Source organism: Lepidochelys olivacea (genome assembly GCF_965140295.1).
Source record: "Lepidochelys olivacea isolate rLepOli2 genome assembly, chromosome: 23".
NCBI classification, from domain to species: domain Eukaryota; kingdom Metazoa; phylum Chordata; order Testudines; family Cheloniidae; genus Lepidochelys; species Lepidochelys olivacea.
Window position 1 is genome coordinate 3,651,415 of NC_140433.1, and position 18,455 is coordinate 3,669,869.

An 18,455-nucleotide genomic window follows, 5' to 3' on the forward strand; every position below is an offset into this window, starting at 1 on the left:
ACTATTAATGTCACACACGTACACAACATCACCCCATCAATGTCTCAGACACCGACAACACCCCACTATTAATGTCACACACGTACACAACATCACCCCATCAATGTCTCACACACCGACAACACCCCACTATTAATGTCACACACGTACACAACATCACGCCGTCAATGTTTCACACACACCGACAACACCCCACTATTAATGTCACACACGTACACAACATCATGCCGTCAATGTCTCACACACACCGACAACACCCCACTATTGGTGTCACACACGTACACAACATCACGCCGTCAATGTCTCACACACACCGACAACACCCCACTATTGGTGTCACACACGTACACAACATCACGCCATCAATGTCTCACACACACCGACAACACCCCACTATTTGTGTCACACACATACACAACATCACGCCGTCAATGTCTCACACACACCGACAACACCCCACTATTAATGTCACACACGTACACAACATCACCCCGTCAATGTCTCACACACACCGACAACACCCCACTATTAATGTCACACACGTACACAACATCACCCCGTCAATGTCTCACACACACCGACAACACCCCACTATTAATGTCACACACATACACAACATCACCCCGTCAATGTCTCACACACCGACAACACCCCACTATTGGTGTCACACACGTACACAACATCACGCCGTCAATGTCTCACACACACCGACAACACCCCACTATTGATGTCACACACTCACTTTCTAGTAATGTCATTGAGAGCCCTGAAATTGACAAGGAAACAGACCGGCTCGGGTGCTTTTTCCACCTCTCTTGCCAGAGGTGGGGGGCTGCTGGGGCGGAGGCCAGCATCGCTGCCCGTGGGGCAGGCTGTGGGGGGAGGGCTGTGTGTGGATGAAGAGGGGGTTGAGAACTGGCTCACCTGGAAGCAGTCTCCATCCCTGCAGATGAGTGCCCCCCCCAGCCCCCCGCCCTCCACCTGTCACAGATGGAAACCCTCATTACAATTATCCCTAACTGGATGGAGGGGTGAAATGAGGCACGGTGGGGGGGGAAGGGACTCCACTGTGGTCACCCCGTGAGTCAGTGGAAGAGCCAGGAATGGAACCCAGGAGTCCTGGGCTCCCAGCCCCGACCCTCACTCTTGCCACTAGACTGCACCAGCTTCCCAGAGCTGGGGAATAGAATCCAGGAGTCCTGATCGACAGTCCTGCTTGCTCGATTCTGGCTCAGAGGCAAGAGTGGGTCCTAGTGGTTAGAGCAGACGGGGGCTGGGAGTCAGGACTCCTGGGTCCTAGCCCACCTCGGGGAGGGCAGCGGAGTCTAATGGTTAGTGGGGGGAGTTCTAATGGTTAGTGACAGGTTTCAGAGTAACAGCCGTGTTAGTCTGTATTCGCAAAAAGAAAAGGAGTTCTTGTGGTTAGTGAGTTAGTCTAGTGGGGTCTAATGTAACTTGTGGGGGGGTGGCGAGTCCCCAGCTTTCACTGTGCCTCAGTTTCCCTACCTGAGAGAGAGAGGCACAATGGTGCCAGCTGGGCCGGGTCCATGTTGCAATGTGAGACCCCTGAGGCAGAGGGCCCGGGGCTTGGCAAGGGGCGGGCCATTTCCCCAGCTCTCTTCCTGGTAGGGATGCACATCTGGAGGCCAGCTGTGGAATCAGCCGGATGCTGACTCAGCCCTTGGCGATTGGAAGCTCCTAGAAGCCAGCTGGGGGGCTTGGGGAGGGGTGGGAATCAATACACTCTGTCTCCTGCACTCACACACACACCCTCCCCACAGCTGCCTCTGGTTATCAGCACATTCCTGCCATTCCTGGCTAAAATTAGCCTTCCACGTTGGGGAGGAGGGGCTGAGAGCCCGGAGCCCAGCCTGTGGGGGGATGGGGACCAGGAGCCTGGCTTCTTGGGGATGAGATGGGGATCAGGGCCTGGAACGGGGTCCATACAGGGTAGGGTGGGGATCAGGGCCTGGAGCCGGGTCCATACAGGGTAGGGTGGGGATCAGGGCCTGGAGCTGGGCCCATACAGGGTAGGGTGGGGATCAGGGCATAAAGACTGCTAAGGGACTATGGACTGGGGGTGGGGGGAATCGGGGCCTCGGGGCTGCAGGCAAACAACCCTGCACACGCAGGGCCTCCTGCCCCCAAACCCATACACTTGTGCCTACACCCCCCGCCCCCGCCACCCCTGCACTCAGGCCAGCCCCCCCCATCCTGCCACCCCCGCCTCCTCACCCCTAGCCCGGATGTGGCTGATTAGAGCCCTGCGCTCTCCAAACGCTGGTCGGCCCTGCTACTTTTAGCTGAGTAGCTGACGCTTGGTTTTCTGGCTGCCCTGTTTATGCAACGTCACCCACCGCCCCCCCCCCCCCGAGCACCCTTTCCCGCCACCCTGGATCGCCCCAGGCTGCAGCTACATGACCTGTCACCCTGCTTCTCACCCACTGCAACCAGGGCTGTATTTTCCACCCTCCCCCCCCACCCACGTAGGGTGACCAGATGACAAGAACAAAATATCGGGACACAGGGGGTCCCCACCGTACATTGGTCAGGACGTGGGATAAACACCTAAATATCGAGACAGTCCCGATTTTACTGGGACGTCTGGTCACCCTGCCCCCCACGGCTTCCATCCACCACGAGCCAGGAATGAACCCGTGCCGTCATGCCACCGAAGGACTGACACAGCGTGAGCCATGGCCAGTCCTCACACGGGTATAGCCCGTACCTGGCCAGCCATTGAGGGGCTCTGTAGGGGCTGCTCTCCCCAGGCAGCCCTGGCCCCAATGCCCCAGCGTGGCACTAGGAGGTGCTGGGCTGTGGGGAGCAGGGCGGAGGGCTCGGCGGGGGGTGCTGGGCTGCCGGAAGCGGGGCGGGGGGGCTCGGCAGGGGGTGGCGGGGCGGGGGGGGCTCGGCAGGGGGCGCTGGGCTGCAGGGAGCGGGGCGGGGGGACTCGACGGGAGGCGCCGGACTGCAGGGAGCGGGGAAGGGGGGCTCGGCAGGGGGCGCTTTGCCCTCGCAGTCAGTGCTGACCCCACGGTGCTAATCTCTCCTCTCTGCGTTCTGTCACCTCTAGGACAAGCAGGGGTGAAAGCTGGCAAAGGGACAAGGATCGGCCCTGACCCTAGACACGCCTGTGTTCGTACCCAACGCCCAACTGCCGTGCTCCTTATCCCACCCAGGCCTTGTGAGGGAGCATTTGAAAACTATCGCTGCACAGCTCAGTTGTCTCGCGGTGGGATAAAATGTGGCAACACGGAAGGAGAGGGGCTGGCCTGACCTCCGCCAGTCTGTTTTAACGGCTGCATTTGTGCCCCGTAGGGACGGGGGCTGTCCCAGCCTTAAACCCAAATGCAGTAGGGTGGCCAGTGACAAGGAGACTGCCTCGTACCTATGTGATAAACAGCTCCATCGAAACTCGTGACGGGGTTGCAAACCAAGTGTGAGTCAACAGCGTAGTCCCATGCAAAACACACACACACAAAAGCAAGCATGATTCCGGCCTGCATTAGCAAGCGTGTGGTAAGCAAGCCCTGACTCTGAGAAGTGATTCTTCCGCTCTGCTCAGCACTGATCTGGCCTCAGTGGGCATTCTGGGTCTGGCGCGGGGCGCCAGGCTTCGGGAAGGATGTGGACAAACTGGAGAATGTCCAGAGGAGAGCAACAAATGTGATGAAAGCCCTGGAAGACATGACCCAGGAGGGAAAGATTAAAAAAAGTGGGTTTGTTTAGTCTGGAGAAGAGACGATGGGAGCAGATGTGTGTGTGTGTGTGTGAGATAAGTCACCAAGTACATAAATGAGTATTATAATGAGGAGGGGTGATAAATTGTTCTCATTAACTACCCAGGACAGGACACAAAACAAGGGGCTCAAATCGCAGCAAGGGAGATTTAGGTTGGACATTAGGAAAAACTTCCTGACTGTCACTAGAACAAAATTACCTCGGGAGGTGGTGGAATCTCCATCACTGGAGGTTTTAAGAGCATCCCAGTCTGGGATGGTCTAGATCGGGAGTGGGCAAACTACGGCCCACAGGCCGGCGCTCCACCTGGGGTGCAGGGTTGGGGGCCGCTCCAATGGGAGCTGCAGGGGTGGTGCCTGCAGATGAGGCAGCGCGCAGAGCCGCCTGGCTGTGTCTCCACGTAGGAGCCGGAGAAGGGACATGCCGCTGCTTCTGGGAGCCACTTGAGGTAAGCGCCACCCGGATCCTGCACCCCTGAGCCTCTCCCCATGCCCCAACCCCTGCCCCAGCCCTGATCCCCCCTCCCACCCTCCGAACCCCTCGGTCCCAGCCTGGAACACCCTCTGACACCCCAAACCCCTCATCCCTAGCCCCACCCCAGAGCCTGCACCCCCAGCCAGAATCTGCACCCCTTTCTGCACCCTTGCCCCACCCTCTGAACCCCTCGGTCCCAGCCCGGAGCACCCTCCAACACCCCAAACCCCTCATCCCCAGCCCCACCCCAGATCCCACAGCCCCAGCCGGAGGCTGCACCCCTTCCCGCACCCCACTCCCGTGCCCCAACCCGGAGCCCCCTCCCACACCACGAACTCCTCATTTCTGGCCCCACTCCGGGGCCCGCATCCTCAACCAGAGCCCTCACCCTCTCTCGCACCCCAACCCCCAATTTATGAGCATTCATGGCCCAACATACAATTTCTATTCACAGATGTGGCCCTTGGGCCAATAAGTTTGCCCACCCCTGGTCTAGATAATACTTAGTCCTGCCTCAGAAGAAGGGACTGGGCTAGATGATCTATCGAGGTCCCTTCCAGCCGGACGGTCCTATGACTTGATCATGAAGAATGGTGCCTTTGCTTCTCTAACCAGCTTGGTCCTCTGGCCAGAGACAATGAAGGGATATTTACGTAACAGCTAAACCAAGCTGGACTGGAGTATCAAGGGGGAGTGGAAGCTGAACACTTTGAGAGAGAGAGAGAGGCCAGATTATAAAGAGAGGGGGCAGTGAACCCCTAAGTTATCTTTCATCTAAGGAGACAAGGGGAACCGGCCCCTGGAACTCCTATGGCAGGTCCTGACTGAGAGACAGTCATCTGTGCTGGACCAGGAGTAATTGGAGAGCGAAACCATCGGAAACGACGTTTTAGCCGCGTGCGTCTCACTTTTATTCGCTTGTAACCGTCTCTGCTTTGATTCACTTACTTGGCATCACTTCGCCTCCGCTCTGTTGTTAATAAAGCACACCCAGCACTGTGTCGGAGTGAAAGTCATTTTTAAGGCCCGGGAACAGGGCAAGTTGTCTCTTGAAAGGAGCAAACGAACCTGATTATGTCTCCGAGTCACCAAGGCCTGGACGAATTTGGGGGAAATCTGAGCCCAGGGGACTGTGTTGAGGGCACTTGGTTAATAGTAACCGAGGCTAGTGGATTCCAGAGCATGTCTGTGGTGTATCAAGCCGGCCTTTGGAGCCAGAATTACCACGGCTACTGGACACACAGACATTCGAGGCATGCTGGAGGGCGTCCAGACAACGCCGCTGTGGGAGGAGAGGGTTTCACGGTGCCCAGGGTTACAGGGCGGGTGGTGACGCACTCTCTCACCGGTCTGGATGGCCCCCCGAAACGCGACAGAGGCACAAAAGCGCGTTGGGCTGTGGTCTGATATATATGGGGCAATCTACCGGCACGACTATCATTAAACTGGATTAGTTAAACCGGATTAAGCCCCTGTGTGAACGCTCTCATTCGGAATAAAAGTGGTTCCATTTGCAGACGTGAATCGGGGCCGAGGCAGCTCTTCTGCCTCCTGAATGGGTGCTCCACCCTCCAATCCGACCTTGCGGAGACTAGGAGTGCAGTCGCTGCCGACAATAGCTCCGCCTAGGCGTAGGATACGGGATCCATGTTAAATGGGTGAAGACCACACAACCGCAGATCTCAAAAAGCAGCCGTCCGTGGGGGGGTTTCTAGCGGGGGTCCCCAGGGCTCGGCACCAGGCCTGACTCTAGTCAGCATTTTCATCAATGATCTGGAAGTAAATAGAAAATCGTGGGCGATGGAATTTGAAAATCAAAGACTGGCAGAAGAGTAAATACCAAGGAGGACGGGTCAGTCACGGGCTCCGTCTACACTGAAACATAAGCCCAGGGTTAGTAGAACCGGGGCAAGCAGACCCTGGGCTTGTTAAGCTCGCACTTGAGCGTCTACACTTATTGTAACCTCAGGATAGGAACTGTCGAACCCTGGGGCCCAACCTGGGGCCCCACCATCTACACTGTGTTATGGGGGCCTGGGTCCAACCAGCCGGATCCCGGGCTTCCTAGCGCCCTCCCCAAATGTGGGTGCTCTAGCCCTTGGCTCGTGGTGCAGCGTGAGGAAACTTGAGTGTCCACCAAACTTGACTGTCTGGAGGACAAAGAAATTCGGCCTGTAGGATACTTCTGGGGGACTCCCAGAGCATGAGTCCCCGTGGGGCTGTGTCTACCCTGCCAAGCAATAGGACTTGAACCCTGGGTCCTGGCTTCACCCTCCTGGGATCCTGGGACCCTGGCTTAGTGCGATTTGTGTGTAGACACAAGTTATTGGGATCCATCCGGGGTACTTAATGGCCTGTGTTATGCAGGAGGTCGGAGCTCTCAGGATTTGGGGCTGTAAAATTGCAATATAGACATTCGGGTTCGCGTGCTGGGACGGTCCGAGAGCCTGAGCCCGAGCGTCTACATGGCAATTTTTAGCCCCCGCATCACACAGCTGACCCGGGCTGTGAGGTTCGGCGCATGCAGCTGGTCTTTTATTGCTGTGTAGACAGGCCCTCTGAATCTGCACCAATCAGATTCTATCCCCATGTTTCAGGCCAGCCAAGCGAACATCTCAGAGCGTCCTTGTCTGCTCCGTGTGGGTTTTTACACCCCACCAATCACCGCAGTATCCAAGCGACCCCCAACAGGGCGTTACGCCAGGGGACCGCACGTGTGCCGTGGGTCATTTGTTCTCTCGTCCGCTCCCCAGAGGGGGGTGTGCGTGGCACGATGGAGGGTCTTGTTTTGGTAGGATCCTTGCTTTGGTTTGCCACCCACTAGACCCGTTGCCATGTGTGTATATTAGAGAGGGGTCAAAGAAAGAAGATCAGACTTGATTTGAGGCGGGCTGGGAGGCCGATGCAGAGTTGAGCAGCTGAAAATCAGGAAGACAAATCAGCCTCGTAACATCAACCCAGAGCCGCACCCCATCCTGAGTGTGACAGCACTCCCCCCTCACCCCCGCTAGCTGGGAAGTCCCCTCCCTGCGTGGGTTTACCCTCCGGCAAATGACGTGGCTTGGATGCCCCCATCAGCCCCACCATCTCCAGATCATGTCTTCAGGCAACTGAGCGTGTCCAGCAGGACAGACGCCAGCCGGCACTGGCTAAGTGGACCAGTGCCTTGTGTGCGGGGCGGGTGGGGGGGGTGGCTTTTCTCCAAAGCACCAGGAATCGGCCGTGCCCTGGTGCTCGATGTCGGACTTGGTGGAACATTGGCTGGCGAGATGGAGTCGGGACTAGCAGTTAGCAGATGACACCAGGTGTCAGGACTTCTGGGTTCTGTTCCCAGTTCAGGGAATCAGCATGACCTCCTAGTTAGAGCAAGGCCAGGGCTGGGGATCAGGGCTCGGGGTATCTATTCGAGCTCTGGGAGGGGAGTGGGATCTAGAGGTTGGGGCTCAGGTGAGTGGGGTGTGATCGGGAGTCAGGACTCATGGGTTTAGTTCCTAGCTTTAGAGGGAAGGGGAGTCCCATGGTTAGAATAGGGGTGGCTGGGTGCCAGGACCCCTGGGTTCTGTTCCCGGCTCTGGGAGGGGAGGGGAGCGGAGTCTAGTGGTTAGAGCAGGGAGGGCTGGGAGTCAGGATTCTTGGGTTCTATCCCTGGCTCTGGGAGGGGAGCGGAGTCTAGTGGTTAGAGCAGGGAGGGCTGGGAGCCAGGACTCGTGGGTTCTCTCTCCGGCTCAGGGAGGGGAATGGAGTCTAGTTTTTCGATTGAGGGAGGGGGGCAGTCTGGGAGTCAGGACTCCCGGGTTCTCTCCCTGGGCCTGGAGACCCACTTCAGGCTAGTGAAGCCGTGTGCAGCCCATCTCCAAAGTGGGACATTTCACCCTGGGGCCTGGCTGAGCGGGGGCCACCCCCATCGCCTCCTGGCACTGGGAGATTCTTGGGAATGTGGGTGGATTGTGCAAGAGCCTGGCTGCAGAAGGTGCAGCAGAGGAAGTGTGTGAGGGCCGCTGGCTTCCCCCACGCTTCCCCTGAACAGGAGCCAGACCCTCCTCCCGGCCCACCCGGCCGCAGGGAGCAAGCGAGTGCCAACCCTTAGAAACCATTCCCCACTGAACGCAGTCATGCTGGTCAACAGAGCCGATTCCCCCGAATGACAGTTCAGTACAGAGGATCTGGACCCCCCACCCCAGAAAAACAAATCAGAACCCACAGAACAGAGGATCTGGACCCCCAGAAAAACGGATCAGAACTGTAGCTGGGAGCTCCCAAAAGTCAGGGGAAGTTAAACGCGAAATTTCAAATGATTTCTGAACACTGTGGTTTAAAATAGAACATTCAAATACACAGCACAGAGAGCTCACAGCTGGGTGGGAGGGGAAACTGAGGCAGGGGACCAGCCTTGTGTAAGGTCATCAACAGAGCAGCTGCGAATAGAACCCAGGCATCCTGGCGCTGCAGCAGGGGCCTGAGCCTCTGGGCCCTGCTACCTGTCTAGCGCTGGGGGAGTTGCCTGAGTGGGATCAGACTCCCGGATGGGCTGGATCCATGCCAGGGGACGAGGTGCCTGCTGGCTCCAGGTTTTGGGACATTCACGAGCCTGTGAGAAGGCAGCAGCCGTGAAGCCCTGCTATCCCTGTCCCGCCCTCCCCGGCAGAGCCGGGGTATCCCCTCCCCGGGGCTGTCTGGTTGCAGCACCTTGTTGTTGTTATTGATCCTTGGACTTTCGCGGCTGATTCAGCAGGGATTTCCCGGCTCATCGGGATGCGTTGCCAGTGAGTCACGGCCCGGAAACCTGGGGTCCTGATGCAGAGCCAAACCGCAAGCCCTAGGCCTGTCAGGGCTCTTTGTCTTTCCAGGGGTGTGAGAGGGCGTGCGGGCTCCTTTCCCAGCCTACTTTGACATGTTGCCCCCTCACTGGTCCCCCTGCAAGATCACCCCCGGTGTCATCTATGCCCGTGCAAAGTGCTAGATCCCAGGGCAGATCCCTGGGGGACCCCTCTATTTACCTCTTTCCACTCTGAAAACCCACCGTTTATTCCTACCCTTTGATTCCTGTCTTTTAACCAGTTACCGAGCCAGGAGAGGACCTTCCCGCTTCTCCCATCTCAGCTTACTTTGCTCAACCGCCTTTGGTGAGGGACCTTGTCAACGGCTTTCTGAAAATCTAAGTACACTATGTCCCCTGGATCCCCCTTGTCCACATGCTTGTTGACCCCCTCAAAAAATTCTAGCAGATTGGCGAGGCATGATTTCCCTTTACAAAAGCCGTGTTGACTCTTCCCCAACGATCATATTCATCCATGTGTCTAATAATTCCGCTCTTTACTATAGTTTCAACCAATTTGACCAGTACTGAAGTTAGGCTTATGGGCCTGTAATTGCCAAGATCGCCTCTGAAGCCCTTTTGAAATATCAGTGTCATGTTAGCTAGTGTCCAGTCATCTGGTACAAAGGCTGATTTCAGTGACAGGTTACATACCACAGCTAATATTTGTGCAATTTCATCTCTGAATTCCTTTAGACCTCTTGGGTGAATGCCATCTGCTCCTGGAGATTTATTACTGTTTAATGTATCTCTTTGTTCCAAACCCGCCTCTGTCGACACTTCAGCCTGAGAAGAATGGCTCAGCTATGGGGATCTCCCCCACATCCGCTACCTAACATAGAGCAGCCCAGTGGCTGCTCTGAGATACGCCCAGTTGCCCGTGGCCCCAAGGGGCTTTCCCAGAATCGAGGAATAGCTGGGGTGCAGCCAGCATAAACACAAGCTGTGGAATGTGCCGTTGGGGATTCCCGGGTAGCCAGTGAAACCAGCTTTCCTGGCCATGTCCTGTCCTCACTCCTCGCTGTTATTCACCTCTGCTACATTCCTCCCCAGAGACAGCTCCACTGTAACACTGCCAGGATGGCTTCTTGTATATACAGAAGGCTAGATTCTGCCTTGATTCTGCCACAAATGAGCGAGGAAGCCAAATAACCCAGGCGTCCTGTCTACCTGCCCACCTCCCACTCTAACCACTAGACTCGACTCCTCTCCCAGTGCCAGGTGCAAAACCTGGGAGTCCCTGTGTTCGAACTAGGGTGACCAGATATCCCAATTTTATAGGGACAGTCTCAATATCTGGGGCTTCGTCTTAGATATTACCCTCCCCACACGCACTCTCGTCCCGATTTTTCCCACGTGCTACCTGGTCATCTTAGCTCAAAGCACCAGACCCCATTCCTCCCCCAGAGCTGGGGATAGAACCCAGGCATCCTGGGATGGTTGCAGTCACCAGTAGGCCATACGCTCCCCTTTCAGAGTCAAGAATAGAACCCAGGAGTTCCGCCTCACAAGCCTGTGCTCTAACCACTAGACCCCACTTCCCCACCCACAGCAGGAATTGTAGCAGGCTGCTCTTGGCTTAGGCCTCTGTTTGAAAGCAGACAGGTGAAAGCCCTGGGGAGAGACATAACACTGCAAGGACTGCACAGGACGGTCTAGGTTCGCCCTGCCGGTTGGCTGAGGTTTATCATTTCCTGAGGCTCGGGGCCCAGTCAGTTTTGCTGTCTCTCTGCAGAGGGGTGTGCCGGCACGCGAGCGTGTGCGTGGGAAACTTCCCGCTTGCTCGTTTGTTTGTTTCCCAAAAGTGTTACGTTGACAATGCGCCTCGCTGCAAGAAAGGGGAACATGGAGCACTCACTGCGTTGAGCGTGCCGGGCTGCTTCCGGAAACTGCCCGCTTCCCGGGTGCTGACGCAGCCCCGACTTACAGGGCGAGGGGCACCGTGAACAGTCCCTGAGTAGCAAACTGAGAACTGAAAGTCTGACTAGCCCGCAGGGTAGGGGGGTAGGTTGGGGGTGTGGCCAGGGCACACTGTGCTGAGGCTATTCTCTGCTCCCGAGGGTCCATAGGTGGCAGATCAGGGGCGTGACTGGAGTGCACTGAGTTGTGGCTGTTCTCTGCCCCCCAGAGTCCATGAACAGAGCAGTGGTGGGCCGGGATGGGGAATGCCACGAGATGGCTCTGGCTGGCCAGCCCAGTCTGGCCCGGTCATCTCTGGGGTACCAGTTTAGCTTCTTGAGGGGTACCGACAACTGGGCGATTAGGCGCCCCGGCCTGGCCCCGCTCCCCAGCAGGTGTGTTTGTGAGCATGTGTGTGTACGTGAGGGGTCCCATTAGCCAGAGGCCGTGACTTTTCCCCTAACGGCGAGGCGGAAGCAGGGGATGCCCTTCCCACTGTTGGCAAAATCACGGCATTGGGCTCATGTCCCAGACTGCCCAGGAATCGTGACATCACGAGTTACACAGAGCCTGACCTGTAGGGTGCAGGGCACAAGTTAGAGCAGCCCAAAGGCCACCCTGGTGCGCGTGTGAGTGGCCAGGGGCCCGGCTCGTACTCTGGTGCCTTCTGGACTGCGTCACCTGCAGCGTGAGCGGGCCCGCTCTCCAGGCCAGCCGCCCTGGGGCCTGCCAGCTGCCCCACAGCCAGCCGGAGCGGGTTGCGGCCTTTGGCTGGGGGCCGAGAGGCAGCTTGAAAGGACGACGCGGTGTGACCTCTGTTGGAAGAAATGAAAACTACCAGTGCTGATGGGGAGACAGGAGATTTTATTCCCCTGACCGGGAAACTCTCTGGAATTTATTCTTCAGCTCAACCAGGCCTCTAAGCTTGCCAGGCTCCCCCGGGGATGATGGGAACAAATCCTATCACCCAGAGGAGCCTGATCTTGCTCCCAGCAGAGCCAAACAGCCCCCCTGACAGCTAACGTTTACCTAGAGTGACCACATTTACCTGGGGTGACCAAGTTGTCGTTGGGTTTTTTGGGGGTTGGGGGGAGGTGTTAGTTGCATATATAAGACAAAGCCCCTCATGTCCGGATGTCTGGTCACCCTACTTTGACCCCTTCTGGGGCCTGTTTCCCCCCCCTCCCACCATCTGTTCATTCACTCATTCCCTCTCTCTCTCTCCCTCTTTCCTCCCTGGCTTCCCCCGCCCCTCCACCTTTGGTCTGGTCTTTTCCCACGCCCATCCATCCACGCCCGCCTCCGGCTCTTGGCTTTTTGATTTATTTATTTATTAATTTTGTTTCATGAGATGAGCTCATGGGAGGCGGAGCTACAAGAAGCCCCGCCTCCCCCGGCTCGCCTATATAAGGAGCCGGGGAAGCGGCCCCAGCTCAGCTCGGCTACTGCTCAAGCCGTGGAGGCTTTAAAGCAGCTCCCTCCTGGGGGAAGACAGACAGACAGACAGACTCACTCACTCACTCAGTCTCTCCTCTCCTCTCCTCTCCTCTCCTCTCCTCTCCTCTCGCCAGCTGCTCCTCACTCCTCTCCTGCTTCGCCATGAGCTCCATGGTGGATGTAAAAACCCTGTACGAGGTAAGAGGCGATCTCCTGTCTTGGGGGCGTGGGCTGAGTTTCCTGGGCTGGCCCGGCTCCCCCTAAGCTAGGCTAAGACTGATTTATGGGCGGGGGGGGGGTGATTTCTCCTGCCAAAGCTCACAGCTGTGGACTCACCCCGCCCTTATAAATTGTTGGTTTGTCGGCTGACCCAGATGGGTCACTCGATTGCACAGAATCGCAGCAAAAATCGGGAGGGGGTTTTTTTAAAAAGCAGCCCCCCCCCCCCGGAAAGATCTTGGCTCTATCTGGCCTTCCCCCCCCTTTTTTTTTTGAAAAAAGACAGAAAGTTGCTAAAGCGGGTCGGATCTGGAGTTGAGAACTCGGCTCGATTTGCTTCTCCACGGGCGCCGGTCTGGCCGTGTTCTCACCGCGGGGGAACTTCGCGTCGCTTCGTTTTGATTATTTGGGGGGCGGGGTATTTTGTCTCGGGCCCCAGGAAGGAAAGTTTTTGAGGCCGCGGAGCTGGGTGGGCTTGTGTGAGCGACTCCCCAGACCCCCGATTCTCGAGGCCTGGCCCCCAGCTGGGCGGGGGGGAGGGTGTTTAATGCGAAATCCTCGCTGGAGTGAATTCGTTTTGCTCGGATCTGTTAAGAGCGGAGCGAACAAACCGGGGGCTGATTTTGTGTTTGCGTGCCCCCCAATCACCTCCCCATTCGGTAAATGAAGAGTAGTTGGGGGGGCTTCAGGAACTGCTTCCAAAGGCAGGACCCCCCTAAATCCCGCTCCCCCCAAACTCAGCAACCAGGGGCCGCCTCTGCTGGCCTGGGGGGCGACCCGTCTCCCCTCTGCCCGGCGATGGCTTGATTTGGGGGTTGTGGGGGGAGACTCCGCTCCGGTGCTGATTGAGTGTCTGGCCGCTCGGGTTAATTTACAAAAAGCATTTCGAGAGACGGCCCAGTCCCTGGGGGGGGTCCCTTACCCCGACTGGGGGTGGGGGGCGGGGAAGAGAAATTCCCAGCGGCCAGGGAAGGGTTAAAGTGGCCTAGAATGACGTTCCTCCCTGCCGCCATAGCGAGCTGTGGGGGGCGGGGGGGGTGACTTTCCGCCCCGGGAGAGGGGAAATGCAGAAACTTTGAGTGCAGCAGGAACTTGGGGGGTGCAGCTAGGGGACTGTGTGTGTGGGGGTGTTGAGCAGGGCTCCTCTCTGGATCGGTGGAGGATGGAGGACCCCCCTGGGGGGGGGTAATGGGGGTGAAGTGGAAAGAGTGGAGGAGAAAGGGCAGTTCCCCATTTAGGTTTACACCAGGCTAGGGTACACACCATGGGAATCTGCCCCCTCTTCGGTTCTGTCACTTCTTCCCCACCCCACCCGTGGATTTCTCGGGGGCACCTCGCTTTTTCCACTCCGGGTGCCCTGCAATCGCCCCCCTCTCCTATGCAGCAGGCTGGTGGAAGGCCCCTTGCTTTGGAAGGGGGTGTGTGTGTGTGTTGGGCGGGGGTCCATGCCAGTATAAAATCCTCCCTCCTGGGCCCACAGCTCAGTACTTTATAAATAACCCTGGGCCCTGTGAGTCACCACTGAGCTCAGCCTCGCCCCACCCCCCCCCCCTCCCCGGAGCGCCTGGTGCTGGGGAGAGCCAGGTGCTGAGTTTGCTGGAGGCAAAGTGGCTGTGGCGGGGGGAGGGGGGGTCTACCTTGTTGGGGCAGTGCCCAGCTCCAGGGGTATCTCCTATGTGCTTCCACCTTGTTTTGTATGAGAGCCAGGCATTAACCCCCTGCCCTTCCCTCTCTCCCCACCCCCCAGAACCTCTTGAACCTGAATCTGAGCGAGGAGCGGGATGCTCCGGCCGGCTCCGAGCCCCGGGGGGGCAGCGGCGACTCCCACGTCTGGCCCCTGCGCACGGTCTGGAGCCCCAATGCGGAGCAGGCGCTCTCCCTGCCCGAGCCGGCGGCCCCCCGCCCCTCCTTCCGCACCGACCGGTCCCTCAGCCTGATCGAGGGCCGAACCCTGCCGCCCCCCCCGCCCGGCTTCCCCCCGCTGCAGCCCCCGCCGGCCCCCGCCCTCTCGGCCCGCTACAAGACGGAGCTCTGCCGCACCTACAGCGAGACGGGCCGCTGCCGGTACGGGGCCAAATGCCAGTTCGCCCACGGGGCCGGGGAGCTGCGGACCCTCAGCCGCCACCCCAAGTACAAGACGGAGCTGTGCCACAAATTCTACCTCCATGGCGAATGCCCCTACGGCTCCCGCTGCCACTTCGTTCACTACCCGGAAGAGCGGGGGCTGGCTGCTTCCCCGCAACTTCTGCGCCAGAGTCTCAGCTACACCGGGGTGCCTGCTGGCCGCCAGGCCTCCCCGCCGCCCGGCATCTCCGACCTGGCCTCTTTCGCCCGGGCGCCCTCCATCTCCCCGCCTCCTGCCGGTGACCTCCTCTCGCCGTCCTTTACCCGCCTCAACTCGGAGCCTGTGCCTCGCGTGGCCACCCTGGGAGAAGCCCTGGCTGCCGCCTCCTCCGCCCCCGGCGGGCGCTGCACCTGCCGCTGCGGGGGCACCGCCAGGCTGGGCACCTTCGAGAGCCCCCGGGACTACTTCGCTGCCGCCCCGGGGACACCCGTCGCCTCCGGCCTCCCCAGGACCCCATCGTCCAACTCGCTCTCCGACCAGGATTGCTACAGCAGCTCGGGCAGCCTCAGCGGCTCCGAATCGCCCGTCTTCGAGATGCTGCCCACCAGTGGGACCTGGAATGGGACCCGCCGGCTGCCCATCTTCAACCGCATCTCCGTGTCGGAGTGAGCGGCGGGGGGAGGGCTTGCAATAGGATCCAGGCCATGGGAGGAATCTAATGGGGTGTGGGAGGGGTTAGATGCATCTACGGGGTGGGGTTGCAATCAACTCCTGGGAGCAAAAGGTGACCTCCTGGTCCTGCTTCCAAGGTCCCTCCAGGCGCTGCCCCCTGGCCCCTCCAGCTGCTGGTCCAGATGTTTGGGGAAGGACAGCAGCTCCCCAGCCAGATGTTGGCAGGAGCTGCTCCTGTCTGGGGGGTAGGGAGTGGGTGGAAGGGGATTGGGGTGGCCTCCCCTGGTGTGGGACATGAGCTCCCCACAGTGGGGGAGGGAGGGAGCGGGGGAACAGGCATCCAGATGTGCACAATACCAGATACCTGCTGGGCAAGGCAGGCTCCCTGCCTGGCCAGGTGTGGCCACACATTTTAAGTAACCTGCTTCTGCTACCTAACATTGAATGTTGCCACATGTGTGTGGTATCTGCACCATCACCCCGCCTTCCTCCAACCTAGAAGTGCCAGATGACACCGCCAACGTGCCTTGCCCCACCCCTGCGGTCCATCTGGGAGTGCTCACCTGCTTCAAATCAAGGACTCCACGCCTCCCCCGTGTCAGCCTTTCCAGCGGACTCGCCTGTGTTACGGAGGGTGAGGGGAAAGCCCCGGGGGGCCAGCCTGCATTCCTGAAAACAGACTGACTTGGTGGGGAGGGGTGCAGTTTTATGCCCAATATGTAGCAGATTGTTGGGGTGGACCACATCCGTATGTGGGACAAATTTGGGTCTAATGGTGCTGCTTTCCTCCCCTGCCCTTACCCTAATTTCATGCTGTGAATATTTCTGGAAGGGTTCCCTGAATTGGTTTTTTGGGGGGTGGGATTGGGGGGGAGCTCAGATCCATCCTGCTTCACCCCCTTTCATAAGGAGCTGGGGGGGCAAGGAGTGTCCAAGAACAACGAAAGCTTCCTCCACTACCCTTCTGGAATACCGATTTTTAAAAATACAAAATCACCCTCTCTGACTTTAAAAATATACAAACTCCAGTAGCAGCCCCTAACCTTGGAGTAACACTTTAACAAGCAGTGGCCTATTTTGGCTCATTACTGGAGTACTTCCCCTAGGGTTAGTATTTGAGACTGGAGTAATTCTGTTCACTTCATTCAGTGGCTTTCAACTTTTTTTATTTGTGGACCCCTAAATTACCGATGGAGGTGTAGATCCCTTTGGAATTCTTTGACATTGTCTTCTGCAGACCCCCAGGGGTCAGCGGACCACAGGTTGAAAACAACTAGACTTAATTGGTATAAAACAGCTCTGGCTTTAATGTGTGTTGGGGGGGGGGGGGGAGGAGGGCAGGATTAATCTACAAAGACAGTAGTGTTACTACAGTATTTATGCTCTAATGCCTTAAAGGGGAAGATGAGACAATCTGAGCCATCAGTATCTCTGGGTGGAGCAGGAAGGCAGCACTGAAATATCGGGCAGTTTGCAATGAAGATGTGGTGTCCCCCGCCCTTCCAGAATCCAAAAGTCATGGGGAGGGAGGGGTCTTTGTTCCACCCCTGTTAGCCACCCCATCCAAACGATCAACGTGACAGCAAGGTTGACCTTGATTTCCGGGGAGTTGGTCTCCAAAGCCATAGTGTTAAACCGGTCCGGCCTTGCCATGTAGTGAGCACTTCGTGAAGGGGTGGGAGAGGAGACGCAGTGAGTTTGCCTTGCAAGGCAAGGTGGTGAAGTGCTCCCCAATCCAGCCCAGCCTCTCCTCTCTTGCTTGCAGCTGGTGTAAATCAGGAGGAAATGGACTTGGACCAGTGTTGCCAACCCCACAGGGGCAAACTCATAACCTCCCACCCCCCAAAAATAAAAAAAAAATCTTGAGCGTGGTTTTAAAAGGCTGCAGGTTTTTAAAAAACGACAAATCTATTTGGATTTGCTGTGTTCAGTGTTCCCGTTTCTCCCCCACCCCAAACCCCGCAGGCTAAAAACTTGCTTTTTTTTTCCTTGTAAAGGCAAACAAAGGTACAGCTCTGGTCACATGACTCCTGAACCTTGGGGTTTCAGAACTGCTCTAAACCTCACACGGCTTTGGCAACACTGGTATCGAGCTCTGAATCCCACTGTGGTCGCTTGGGACGTCCCCTTTGCAGCTTGGAGGCCTAATGAGATCTTTCACGTTCCGTTTTCTGTGCTAACGATTCCCTGCTTTTGAAGTGTTGCTCTTGGAAACAAAAAACCAAACAAGCTCATGTTTACCTTTGTAATGATAGAAGAGAAACCAAAATTATTTATAGAACCTTATTTATTCAAGACAGAATTTTATATTATATTTATCTTTTTGTAATATTCTGAAATAATATATATTTTTCCCTGTTATTAAAAAGTTAATTCAAGAGAACCCAGTGAGATGTAACCATGGAGTAATAGGAGTGACAAACATGTTTTTTAAAATCATCATTGTGGTGTTTTATTGCTGAATCTTGAGGATTTAAAAAAAGATGTGGAAATAATAAAACAAAGCCAGCCCTGAGATTGGACTGTGTATGTGTGTGATGGGTCAGTGTACCCCCACTGCAAGTCTCCACTTATCTGAAGAGTATAGAGCAAAGAACATGCACAGAGGGCCTGAAATTCCATTATAGGACACCATGTGTCAGAGGGCATCTACCTCCCCCCCCACCTGCTGTCTGAGCATCTTACAAAACATGGGGTTTTTAAGAATGGGGGTGGGGGAGGAATCTAGAGGCTGAACGGGAGATGATCTCTGTCCCAAACAGCTTCCAATCAACCCCTCTGAGAGGGGAAACTGAGGCATGGCTCAACAAAGAGGAAGGATGGCCCAGTGGTTATGGGATATCCATTGGGAGTGAGGTGCCTAGATCTATTTGAGGAGCTGGGTGTCAGGACCTAACTCCTTTAGCCTGAAGGGAGAGTTCTAGCTTCCATAAATAAGTTCTGGAAGAACAATCACTGCAGCTGAGCCCATAATTGCCTGCCTCTAAAGCAGCCAGTAGTGGTAAGATATGTGGCTATGTCAATGCATTGTTCTGGAAAGGGATTTTCTTCCCAGCTGCCTTATGGGGATCCAGGAAGCATTTCCTTCATTTTACAGGTGGCAACCCTGGGATTTGAATTTAACCACAG

The 18,455-nt window shown here is 56.8% G+C and overlaps 1 protein-coding gene across 1 annotated transcript; it reads left to right on the top strand.

The window, feature by feature from the left end:
• The first annotated feature begins 12,384 nt into the window (after positions 1-12,384).
• Positions 12,385-17,841, top strand: ZFP36 (ZFP36 ring finger protein). The gene is made up of 2 exons (XM_084612324.1): positions 12,385-12,568; positions 14,337-17,841. The coding sequence occupies exons 1-2, from the start codon at positions 12,533-12,535 to the stop codon at positions 15,321-15,323; spliced, it is 1,023 nt and encodes a 340-aa protein (XP_084468450.1). The 5' UTR covers positions 12,385-12,532; the 3' UTR covers positions 15,324-17,841.
• Positions 17,842-18,455: the final 614 nt, after the last annotated feature.